At 46.0% G+C, this 13,083-nt stretch overlaps 1 protein-coding gene across 10 annotated transcripts in view; it reads left to right on the top strand.

Annotated features, from left to right (window-relative positions):
* The first annotated feature begins 7,922 nt into the window (after positions 1-7,922).
* Positions 7,923-13,083, top strand: part of GRM7 (glutamate metabotropic receptor 7) — a 342,940-nt gene continuing 337,779 nt past the window's right edge. For 7 of the 10 annotated variants that reach the window (XM_062585576.1, XM_062585584.1, XM_062585578.1 and 4 more), the window contains exon 1: positions 7,938-8,447. In XM_062585576.1, coding sequence (XP_062441560.1) covers positions 7,938-8,447 — 510 coding nt within the window. Of the gene's footprint in view, positions 8,448-13,083 lie in introns of all 10 variants that reach the window. The other 3 variants (XM_062585583.1, XM_062585586.1, XM_062585575.1) reach the window with 2 other exon arrangements.

Here is a 13,083-nt window from a genome sequence, read left to right as displayed (position 1 = left end):
TGTCCCTCTAGTCTTGCACTTCGCTCTCCGCTTTGAGCCTCTGTTTTGGGGCTTCTTCCCCATTGGTCTCGGCAGTTCCCTACAACAGTGCAAGAACAGAGCGTGGTTCCCACCGTGGTTCGGACAGGCGGTTCTGCCCTGCGCTCTCGGAGTCCCAGCGAGGACCGGGGCAGGTCTTGTGCTTGCGGTTCTCGCTGGATGCGTGTCTGTGTACTCTAATCTGTACTGGGAATGTTCATGGAGAATGGAAATTCGTAAAGCTTTATGTGCAGGTCTTCTCTGAAGGAGACCAAATGGAGTAGTTTAATTGGGGAGCTGGTATAAATTTTACCATTAGAGGTTTTTTTTCAGAATTATTCTTCTTGGAAATAGATGAAAGGGTTTTTGTTCAAACTCTGGAAAATTCAGTCAAATATGCTGAGTATTTTTGCCTATTTGCTTAAGATTTGGCAAAGTTGAAACAGGGTTCTCATGATTGGGAAGAAAAAACCTCTGAGAATCATCATGAGCTATTCTGTCATCCCAGCCCATAATTTTAATGCTACTGTGTCCCTTAGAAAATTCAAGGCACTTCAGTCAGCTGGGGAGGAAGGCAGTGACCTGTCTGTCGCTGGGTGGATCAGTTTATTGTCTGACATTACAAACTATTATTGTTTAGAGAAAAGAAATCTTATTCAGTTATGATGAATGTACAATTCCTTCATTTTCCAGCAGCCTTTGAGGAGATTTTTCAAGCACTAAATGAATCAAAAATTTCGTAGCAAATCACAACCAAGATAATAGTTTTGGAAAAAAAAAGTTATTGTTCTCTATGGATTGCAGTGATTTTAAAGATTTGGCTCCAGTGCCCATCTAATATATCTGCCTATTTGAGATATTTGTATCTCAGAGGAACAATTTTAAAGCATCTCTTGTATAATTGATTGATCTATTCCTCTAAAAAGCTTGGATGGCTTTCAGAGCGATGGGACATGTACTGATGTGACTTCGGGGGGGCTGGTTTTGTGTGGTCTAGGGGAAAAACACCTCAAGTCTTCTCCTATGATGAAGTCCTGACCGGATACGTAAACTGAATAGATTGCCTATTTAGAAAGTTTGAATTGTTCAGAATGGACTAAAACTCATTCGCAGGAGTAGTAATGCCTTTTCTTGCCCCCCTCCCCCCTTTTTGTAGAACGATAATAGGTTAAACCTTCTTGTGGGACAGAAATTACTCAAAAAGTCTGGTCTTCCTCGGGACACAGCTATGTTCTGGCAGGATGATGCTGCTGGGAAGAGGCTTTTTGCTCTTTGCTTTCTATTTGCTCTGCTCCTTGAGCTGTAGTGTTAGGTGTGACACTCTGATTCCCTATTCTCAGCTTTTTTTTTTTTTTTTTTTTTTTTTTTTTTTTTAACTATCATGGTTTTGATTTAAACAGGAAGTTTGATCTAGAAAGGCCCAATGCCAGATGTGAAATAAGACAAAAGATGTATTTGTTTCAAAAAGTCATCAATTTCAATCACTTGGCACTATGAAAGATTGTATCCCATTCTTGTATTGTGCCTCGTTTTCTTAGACATGTGCTATATAGATGGGATCAGTATATAACATCTTGTTTTCCAAAATATAGCAAGTTTGACTCTAAAACTGAGTGCCTGTTTTTAGAAAAATTTTGATTTTAATTTTAGTTGTTTCTGGAACTGTCTTCCAGGTGGGTACAATTGTGGTTTGAAAAACCAAAGAAATTTAAATAAAGAGCCCGAGACTTTTAAGTTTTTAAAAATATTTTGCCCAGTTGTCCTGCAGGATCTGTATATCAGCCTGGTGGTACTTCAGCTAAGTGGCCTATATTCATCAAAATAATTGAAAATTCACTGCATAAACTTATGATGTGACCTTTTTTCTTTTTTTTATTAGTATTATAAAAAATTATGTTTCCATGTATGTTAAAATCCTAAAATGAAAGACAGGATATATCATACTGTGAGGTACTATAAAAATGAGAGCATCTGCTGGTTGCTGCACTTTGATACCTTCTGTTATCACTGATCTTTTAGTGATGCATCTAGTTCCATAATGCATATAATTTGTGAAAGGTTTATGACTTGGTAGTAAGCAGTTGGAGCTCTTTTGCAGACTTGATGAGTGCATATCTGTTCTTATGCCAATGCATATTACTCTTGATATGCAGAATAAGGATGCACATGAAAATTTATTGATTGATTTACTAAGGGCTAAATGTCCTGTTCTCCAGTAGATAGGTATGTAGGGGTGTGATAGTAAATGAATATTATACTGTTAAATCTACTACATAAAAGAATAGATGAAGGCTCCAACTCCTGAATTTGGTCTGTGTTCTGGTGGGTTTTTTGAGCATCTGCCAGCTCTACTTCTGCTCCAAGGAAGGTCTCCCTGTGACTTGTCACTGCAGGAGTTTTCATGCCGTGTGAAACACGTGGTCCATCCTGTGTCTAACATCTGCCAGCTCCACAGTGACCTGCTTCAGAATAAGCAGAGAGGCAGATATGCAGCAAACCTTTTTGTGAAGGTCTTGGGCTAATCACCACATATAATAGATTAGCCGCAACTCAGAGCATAAGGTTTTATATTCTGTCCAGAGCCTTTTTCAAATGTTATAAGCCTGTGTGTAGGAAGCAGGACCCAGGAAATGACTGACAGTGAAAAATAACTTGATATGTGTAAATCTGAATCTTCTCAAGGATCAAAAAAAGATAAATGTTGCTCTCTACACATTAGTTGAGGTGAACTCTCTCAGCTAAACTGCTCTGCCCACTAGTTTTTCTATATGATCACGTGTTGCAACACACAACTAGGCCCAAACGCTTAATGTTTTAGCACGAAGTGTTCATTGACTTTTGTTATTGTTGTTTTAGACTTGAGAGCAATCCATACCACTTCTTCATTATACTTTTTTTAATTTGATATTGCATCTTATGTAAAGTAAGGTCTAGCAAGAAGCCCAAAAGCTATTATATCCTTCGAGAGAGTTTGCTCTTTTTCCCTCCTCCCTGCAAGCCAGAGCCACACTGTCACTGTTGCTTTGTAAACAGCTACTCTAAAACACTGAGTTAAGGATCACAGAGTGTTTCACTGGCCTCTGCTCCAAAAATTCATTATTTTCTGAATGCCAGATAAGCAGGAGCTCTGGCTGCTATCCCAACACTGACTTCACCCAACAAATTAATTGTTTGTACCATGTCCATTACAGTTGTTCAAATGACCTCCAACTGTGCATGGTAGTGTCATGCTACATTACCAAAATATGAAATACTGTTTTATTTTCTCTTTTCTGATATTTTATAGCTCTTTGTTTAGCTTCCACTGGTCTGTTGTATCATGATTTTCTATTCACTCTGCCAGTTGCCCACATAAAAACATTGCTAATGTTTAATTATACAGTATCTTTGAAAGTAGCTGTGGGTAAGATCCTCATGTGATAGAGATTGTCTAGCTTCACTGAAGGATGCCAGCTATGATTTCTTTTTGGCAATGTCTTTGCTTATCCAGTAGCAATTTGGCTGAATCCACAATCTTGTTTGACAGGCAAATAAGAAAATGTTTTTGGATTTGCTTTTGGATATATTTAACCACTAACTGCTTGCTTCTGAACAAATTCTCATACTACAAAAGATCAGGCTAGGATTTTTTTTCTTCAATACTAAGTCCAGCACTATTTATTACCAGCTTCGTCTACATCTTCCCTTATATGAAGTTTACTACTGATGTACTTTAGGTTGTAAGCTGTAAATGGAAACGAAGTAGGAAAGTAACTTACTGGTCTTGTACTTTGCCTAGCTAAAATGGATCAACAGAGTTAGGTTCATATTAAAAAGTAGTCTTCTGGGCAACTCTTACTGTCACAAACAATAATGTTGAGTATTGCTTTGGAAGGTCCATTGCCATGAAAAATACCAGGGTTCTCCTCCCAGGTGTGCAGCTAAAGAACAGCACCCGACACGGAGCCGGCCACCAAAAGGAGCTGCCGCCCCGTTGCTCTTCTCCGGCCGCTGTTAGGCTAAGCGTGCCTCTGTTGGCCCGTGGCCGGAGTCCAGGGGAGCGCTCGCGTGTGTGAAGATGCAATGTAACCTCCTTTTCACGTTTGTCTGTGGGAGGGAAAAACAGAAGTGCTTCAGTCTTACAGTATCAGGTCTGAAATCTGTACTGGATGAGCAAAGTTCTTCAGATGTTGATTTAGGATGGGTAAGGACAGCATTCACTGGTACCTGGAAACGGCAGGTGACTTTTCTTGGAATATGATATAGTACAAGAATGACTAATTATGAAGTGAAATGCATAATGGAGCATTGAAAAGACTTTTCCACTAGTAGAAAAATAAAATATGCTTCTGTCATATTCCCATTAAAGACGGAAAATGTTGTTCTCTTATTTTACTGTAATAACACTGCTTTCTGAGAGTCATTTCAGATTAGAGATACAACTTTAACATGATTGTGTGTTGTAATTTTGAGTTCTCGATGATGAATTTAAGAGTGGGCGAGTCTAGTTTTGAGTGGACGTAATCCAGTTTTTGCTTAGGAACTGCTTGTCGAATCCCTTTAGCATGTAGCTGTTTTGATGGGTTGTAAGTGATGAGATCTTTTTAGTTTCAGTGGGGTATGGACTGATACGTGATGCAGGATCTGTAGCCCAAGTCTGGTAAGTTCATTTTTGTATTTAGTTAGTGTTGTCTCACCTCTAGGTGTGTTCAGTAATGCAAACCAAAGGGAAATGCTTCTTGGAAGTGAAATACATGGCTGTGACAGATGCGCAGGTTATTATATTTAGTTTCTTGCCTGAGAAGACCGGATTGAATGTAGGTAGTTGACTGTACATAGTAGATGGAGGTCAGGTATGATAAAGGTGAGATTACCAATTATTGGAAGAGTTAAACTTAAAAAGCAGGAAATGAAAAACTGAAAAACAGATTTTTTTTTTCAGGCTATGAACATTTAAACTGTGGAACACATTACCACATGAAATCATTGAAGCCAAGCACTTAGCAAGAGTGGAAGATGGACTGGGTATTTTTAAGGATATCAAGAATATCCAGAATAATGATTAAATATGTCAATTTTGGTAATGTAATTAGAACAATTTTTCATGCTTCAGGGCTTAAACCAATTTCTATATGAGAGACCAGAATGAGACTTACGGTAGGAACAGATTGAAGACATCTGCATAGTGCGGAGCTCTTGCCCTTCCTTCTGAAACATCTGCTGCTGATGCAAGGCAGGATATTGGGCTAAGATGGACCCTGGGTCTGCCTTGATCCAGTGTGTCATTTTCTGTGTTCCCTTAGGGCGTCTAGATTGGAATACATAGACTAATTCTTTAGGTAGGCAGGTCATGATGAAAAGGAGCATGAAGCAGACAGCAGATGGGTTTTCTGTAATTTTGAGAGGACAAATATGCTTAATGTAACTGCAGAGTTGCCTTCCCCCCCCCCAAAAAAAAAAAAAAAAACTTTTCCATAGCCTTTAAAATCAGAAGGTAGTTACCTGCAGAATAATTAGATTTATTAGAAAAGATTGTTTTTATTTATATCCTCTCTGAATGTTGAGCATTTAAGGTGAACTTGAGTCATGCTTGCAAATTCTTCTCTACAATCACTAGAATTGGAGTTTCTTTTTCTTTTTATAATAAATAAAGCTGAGATTCTCAAAGAGGAACTTTAAGTGAGCAAGAAGAGGACACACATTGATGTGCTTGCACTTTAGCTGTGCAAATACAGATACAAAAGGGAGGTGGTAGCTGACATTACTAACTAATAGTTAAGAAGGTGATCGCAGCTAAATTGATGTAGTGAGGTAAGATGTGCGTGGGCATCGAAGAATGACGAATGGGCACTAGTTAAGCTGCAGTTTGTGATAGAGGGGAGTGAGTGTCTGAACCTGTGGCTGTGGGAGAGGCAGCAACCAAGTCACTGGTGTTGGTATGAAATTCTCACTGACAGGTGTGCACCTCGTCCTCTCAACAGCCTGAGGAGACTGGTTGTGCGCCCGCCCCAGCTCCCGGCTGCGTTGGCTGCTGCCGACACCTTGGGCCGATTGTGTCAGCATGAGGATAAACCATATTTTCGTGGCTTGCAAACAGAAAGAAGAGAAGAGGAGAAATCCCACGCGTGAATTCTCCTTTTTCGGCGTGAGGATGGTGGATGAGTGTGGGTTTCTTGGGAAGGAACGGCTGTACTTTGATGCAGTGATGAATCATTAGAAAACAAGCCCTGAGTGATGGCATAAGCTGGATCACAGTACCCAAATTGCCATGAAATAAATTCTTACAATGTCCAGGGAACGAACTGAATTTTGGTCCCAAGCCCCAAAATTACGATTGGTAGAGAAGACCAGCTGCTTTTATTGTTGTATATGCTTGTTGTGTCCTAGCCCTACCACAAAACAGTCAGACCTGCTAAGTCCATCCAGTTTTGTCGCCACTCTCCAAATGTCCTCTTGGACTGAGGAATATATATGCCTTCTCTGCTTTAGGTGGTATTGAATTACACCCGTTTGGATGCCTTGGTCATAATAATTCCTGCTGTACTCAAATGGACACAGAGAACAACAGTTCAAGGGGAAAAAAAAAATGGTGAAAAATATGATAAGGATACAATTTATAAAATACAAAGATTTTAAGACATTAAAATACTGTAATAATTTTGGAAGATGGGTCACAACCCTCTAGCCAGCTCCTTCTTGGTTAAGAGCTGACTAACAAAACCACTCAGTCACGTCTGCTAGACTAGTGTGCTGCAGCATTTCGGTGTTAGGAGATAAAATTTGGCTAAGTTTTAAAAGATTTTAAAAAATTTGAGTTGTGTTACTGTGACTTGACTAAAATGTGCTGGAAACAAAGCAGCCACAGTAGGTCTGAAATGAAGAGTAGAAGCCGAGAGTTCGAGTGGGGTCTGGGCGCCTTCCGCTGCGTGCGCAGCAAGTGCTTGTGGTCCAGCATGTGTTGGGGCCAAATGATGAAGAGGCACTGTACTTGATCTGATGTTTATATAGATTTGTCTTCAAGAAATAGGCTTGGTCTTCCATGGATTTGTTGGCCAGGAAGGAATGGCAGCAGGTGTTGTCTACTTGAGTGTTACAGTTTTGGGAGGAAGGGAGTGAAAGTGGGATGATCCAGCATCCTTTAGATCCTGGTGCGCTGAAGCAAAATGGACCAGAATATCTTAAATTGAATGAGGTCAGCTGCCTTCCTTTGGTTTTGAGAGTATGGGGTTACATCCAAACTCCTCCTCCTCCTCACTGGCTCCACTAGTATCCACCTAGGGGGCAAGGTGGAGCTCTCGCATGGCAAAATTGGGATTACCCTTTTGATACGTTCTTTCTGTGTGTAACCCTGGCACTGGGTACTCCAGGACCTGGGGCTGTGCCCCGCGCTCTTCCTTGTGCTGTGCTGCGGTCTAGGGGCAAGAGCGGCCCGGCGGCACCCGACCCGGGTCTGGGCTGTGCGCTCCCGCCGAGACAGGGCGGGAGAACGGGGCTCCGCGCCGGGGCTGGCGGCTCCCTCGCGGCCCGGCGGGCGCGGGCAGGGCTGCAGCCCGCGGCCGAGCGCGGCGCCCGGCCCCGCGGCCGCCGCCGCCCGGCGCAGGAAGGGGCCGGAGCCCGGCGGGAGGCGGCGCCGCGGGGCCCGGGCGCTGGCGCACGGCGGCGGGGCCGCAGCCTCCGCGGCCGGCTCGGCCCGCATCCCTGCGTAATGCCGGCAGAGCGGGATGGGGAGGGAGGGAGCGGAGGAGGTGGGGAGAGCGGGAGGCGGAGAGGAGCCGGGCGACCATTTAAAGCGGTAGAAGCGGCGCGGCTCCCCAGTGCTGGGCTGCCGGGCAGCGCGGCGGAGGCAGCCGCAGCGCGGGCGGGCGGCGCGGGGCGCCGGCGGCATGCGGGCGCGGGGGCGCCCCGCCAGGGCAGCCGGGCAGCGCCCGGGCGGCGGCACCATGCTCCGCCTGGGCAGCCTCCTCCGGCTCCTGACTTTGATGAAGTTGCCCTGCTGCCTGCTGGAGTTTCTCCTCTCGGAGGCGGCCCAGGGGCAGGAGATGTACGCGCCGCACTCCATCCGGCTCGAGGGGGACATCACCCTGGGCGGCCTTTTCCCCGTCCACGCCAAGGGACCCACGGGCGTGCCTTGCGGGGACATCAAGAAGGAGAACGGCATCCACAGGCTGGAGGCGATGCTGTATGCGCTCGACCAGATCAACAGCGACCCGGACCTGCTGCCCAATGTCACGCTGGGCGCTCGCATCTTGGACACTTGCTCCCGAGACACCTACGCCTTGGAGCAGTCCCTCACTTTCGTGCAGGCTCTCATCCAGAAGGACACCTCCGACGTGAGGTGCACCAACGGGGAGCCGCCGGTGTTTGTCAAGCCGGAAAAAGTAGTTGGCGTGATCGGGGCGTCGGGAAGTTCCGTGTCCATTATGGTGGCCAACATCCTGCGACTCTTCCAGGTGGGGACCCCGCGCTCGGGGCGGGCGCGTCGCCGCTTCGCCCGGTGCCCCCGGCCGGGGCCGCGCCGCCGGGGGAAGCGGCGGCCCCGCGGCTCCTCGCTCCCGCGCCGCCCCGTCAGGTGGCTCGTTTGCTGCCCCCGGCCCCAGCGTCTCGTTTCGCTCGCAGCCCCCGCTCCGTTTCGGTGTCTGCCCCTCCTCCCTGCTCTACGGTGCATGGCACTTTCTGGATTTATCGCCCCATTTGCAAGAAGCAGTCCGCGGGGGAGGGAGGGGGGAAAAAGCCGTGATTGAAATGGGTTTGCACTGGGGAGAAACATGGCTCGGCAGAGGCGCTCGCAGCAGGCGGGCAGCGGGCACGGCCAGCGTGGGGATCGCACGCGAATGCCCCAGGGCGGAGGAGGGCAGGGCAGGGCAGGGCTGCTCGCCGCCGGCCGTGGCCCGCCGAGGGCCGGGGCAAGCCCCGAGCTGCGGGCCGGGGCGGAGCTGCCCGCGCAGGGCGGCAGAAGGCGGCGGCGGAGCCGCCGAGCCGCGGCGCTCCTGGCTCTCGCCACCGCTGGAGGATGAGCCGGGAGTGCGGATTAAGGGCTGTGCGGGGCGCGCTGCGGCGCTTGCTGCCCGCTGCCCGCCTTGCGCGGCCTCCCCCCCGCGCTGCGATAGCGCCTCTGCCGCGGGGGCGGGGGGGGGGGGGGGGGGGGGGTCGGGCCTGCGGCGTGTGGGCGCCCGCCCGCGCAGGGCGCTGTGTTTGTGCCTTTCTCCTGCGGCCGAAATCGGGGGAGGCACGGGCACGGCGCGGGGCTCGGCCGCGGGGGCAGCCACGGCGACACCGCCACCACCAGATGCTTCACACAGCGGAGTTTCTTGCTTCCCAACCTGTGTCTTCACTGAGGAGTGGGGGGGGGGGGGTAGGTTGCTTGTTATTTTTCGTGTGGGTGGAGAGGTTCCCCTCCTCCCCCAGCTGGAAACTTGGGAGATTTTCATGGGAAATCCACTCTCTGATGTCAGTAGTCACCATTGCTCCTTGTTCGCATCTGGCTGTCAGTGGCAGGTACAGCTGTCACAGGCTAGGCAACTCAGCAATGCATCTTCTCCCATCCGTGCCCTTCGCGCTGCGTGAATGGATTCAGTCCTGCCTGTTTTCCTGAAAAAAATATTAAGGATTTTGTTTTGTTTTTCTTACTGTCATCCTCTTCTTGGTGAATTAAAATGCAACTCGTGCTACTTCTAGATTCAGTAGCATGCTGAATTTGTAAGAGTGTGCCGCTTTAACGTGTGGCTCTTGGTACTGAAATGCTGTCTCAGAGAGAGCAACACTGCGTGTGCGTGCGTGCATGCTTGGCTTCGCTGGATACACTGTACTCATTTCTGCTCAAGACTTCTTGCATTATAAACACCCCTTCCGGGACTGAAAAACAGATGATCTCATGTTCCATTTGAGCTAGAACTGAGAAGCTCAGAGGGATGTGAGTGGTGCTGAATTTCTGGTTAAGTCTTAGTTCAGCAAATGCTGATTTGCTGTAAATGTCTACCAGCAAGTAGATTGAAATCAGCCAGCTCTAATATACTGCGATCTTATTCAAAACCAAATCCTGTGCACTGTGTACTGAGACCTCATTCAGAAGCAATTCTGGGCACTCTGAACCTTCTGTACAGCAAAATGATACCTGCAAAATCTTTGGTGATGTTGATGTTATGTAATGGAGCTTATAGAAAACAAGACGTTCTGTGAGCTTTCTGCAACTAGAGATATTCACATATACGTAAACATTTTAACATATTGTGACTAAGAATCCATTCAGAATTGCTTCTTAACCAGATCATCCCAAAACCAGAAATTGGTACACACTGAGAGATATTTTACTGAATATGTGTTTTACAGCTCGGTTCTTCCTTTCTATGCAGATCTTTCATGCAATGAAACTGTTCCCTCTCGTCCTCTCCTCCTTCAAAACACATTTCAGAATGTGGCTCAGCCAGAGAGAAATAAGAAAGAAAAAAAATATTATAAGAGGTAGAAGAACAGGACTTAATAAGCAGCTACGTACAGTTGTGTGGGGAGCAAGAAGGTGTAAGTTATTAGAAGGAAAAAAAACTTGTTAACCAGCACACTTGTGTGAATGCATTAGCTTTTGCAGCCAGCACTTTTCTACAGATCACTGTAGGTTTTACTGATCTTAGCAGTATTGCAAGGCGTGGATGAGTGGTTCTTGAACATTTGTTTTTACATAATAGGCACAAACCAGCTTTTCCCTAAGATAATGTAGATGAAAAACTCTTTCCTTCTATCTGCTGAGACCAATGCAAAGAAACGTTATGCATTAGTGTTTACGTTTTTTAACAGTATATTGGAAGAGAATTGAAGTACTTGTACTTTATCATTAATGCATAGGAATTTATGTATACAACCTGTACAGAATAGTAGGGTTTCCTCAGCCAGCTAATGAGGCTTATAGCTTTTTCTCCCTTGGATGGGTAAGATTCAGGCTGTGCATCTCGCTCTCTGCGTAAGAAGTTAGAATAACTCTCCATGCACCTCACCTGTCTGTTCCCAACACAGCACAGAGTATCTTCAACTAATGCCAGTGGGTGTATCAGCAGGGTAGACTGAAGTCTGTACTGAAGTGTTCTGAATTTCAATTCATATGCACGATTACTGTTTGAAGTTTTGTAGAAGCTTCCCTTTGGTGAAAAATGAAGGATCTGCACTGGGCTATTAGACTTCTCCTTTTTCCTGTGTGATTAAAGGAGAAATGTCTCCACACATCTCTCCACACATCCCTGAATTGCGCGTTCAATAAAACATAATAGCGACAGTCAGGGTGGTGGGGTTGTGCCAGAGTGTGGGGAGTGGCGTTGCGAGGCCGGCCCTGAGCGCAGCTCCTGTGGAGGTGGAAGGACGCCCTTCCCCGGGGTGCAGGTGCACTTGACTCCTGGGCTCCCCCTGGTAGAGGGAAGTGCCAGAGGCATGCTGGATTTGGGCGATAGTCAGAATGGGTCATTACTCCATCTTTAAGTCTCAGAGGATGCGTCAGTGTTTTTGAGATGGACGCAGGAACTGCAAATGAGGGCAGCAGATGCTTCCTAAGACCAAGTCCTCGAGCATTTCTCTTGCAAAATTTCAGCTAAGGAGAGATGCAACAAACTCCTCCCTGCAAGTGCAGGATTTAGAGGAAGGAATTAAAATCTGAGTTCAGTATTGCTACAGAGTTTGTGTGTGACCTGAGGTGAGTTGCTTAGGTTAAAAGGTTGAAAAGCATCCCAGCAGAGCACCTCAGTCCCAGCCTCAGGAGCAACATAGGCTCCAGGGCCAACTTGGGTAAGCACTGCCCGATGTTTGACTCATTTCTGAAACCAGCTCGGTGAGCTCTCCTGGAGTTGGTGGTGGCCGACCCTGGAGAAGGGCTCGAGTTTCTAGGGCAATGCCTCGGGCCAGATGCTTCATTTTTGCACCTCTTTGTTAGTTAGTATTATTTTGTTGTTATTCCATTTTCTTCTATAGCAGAGGAAGGGAGAGCTACTGCTCAGGAATAGGAGTGCCCTCAAAGGAGTTTGTGCAGAGTAACCATTTTTCCGTTCGTAGACAAGATCTTCGGTTGTTGTAAGCGCTGTGTACAGTCTGCCTGTGCCCCATCCTGGGGTGGCACCGACACGCCCCGTCTGCGATCCTTGGCCCATCTGAAGCATTCAGATTAGTGACTTGCAACTTCACGAGACCTGAAATCTAGCATATTTTTCCCTGAAGGTGTGGTTGCCTTAAAATCTGTTGATTTCTGTAGGAGAGGTTATGTTTATTTTTCTGTAGGAAAGGTGATGTACTTTCACAGGTTTTTCTAGGAATCTGCAGAATACAGCTTGAAAATGGTTGTGCAGCTGTAAGCTTCAGGGATGTACTGTGAGGGGGTGCTGCCGAGCGCGAAGGGCCTTTATCTTTGTTACAGGGCCGAGGACTAATGCCACAAAAGCAGTAATATAATCTGTGTGGTGGACCATGCAGGTATAAACACACAAAGATTCAAGTATGTCAAGTATACTGATTTTTTCAAAATAAAATTGTATTAGAGAATGCAATACATAGTATGCAGATTGTAAATTAAATCTTTTCTAAAAATAAAACACAAACAGTTTGGAAAGCTGTTCCCAAATGCATGAGGGATTTCAAGACAGTTTGGTTTTTAGACTGCTAGTGTCACATTTAAAAAATGCTATTACTTCACAATGTCATAGTTTTCCTTAAATATTTAAACCCATGAAATTCAGTAACTCTGCTGAAAAAATTGCCAAGTGGTTTATCCATTTTGTAGGTTTTGTGAGTCAAACCATGCAGTATGAGGAATATCAGCACGCTGATTAAAAAAAATTTTTTTTTTTTGCTTTCATATCCTGGGAAACTTATTTTTGGACTCCATTAAAAGTCTACAGACTTCTCATTACATGCTTTAATAATGAACTGCTTACTGCTTCAGGTTTCTGTCCTCAGAGGATGTAATTCTGAATAGTCAATCAACAGTCATTCTTTCTTGTCTAAATACTGTCTTCCTTTTAGCAGTGGTGGTTCTTGTGGCCCATAAGGGTGCATTACCAAGCCCCTTCAGGGAGTGTTTTTAAAATTACTGTGGTGGGATGAAGGGGTACCATCGGA

Source organism: Rhea pennata, chromosome 12 (genome assembly GCF_028389875.1).
Source record: "Rhea pennata isolate bPtePen1 chromosome 12, bPtePen1.pri, whole genome shotgun sequence".
Classification (NCBI taxonomy): Eukaryota; Metazoa; Chordata; class Aves; order Rheiformes; family Rheidae; genus Rhea; species Rhea pennata.
Note: the sequence above shows the minus strand (reverse complement) of the source record. Positions and strands in the feature narration are given on the sequence as shown.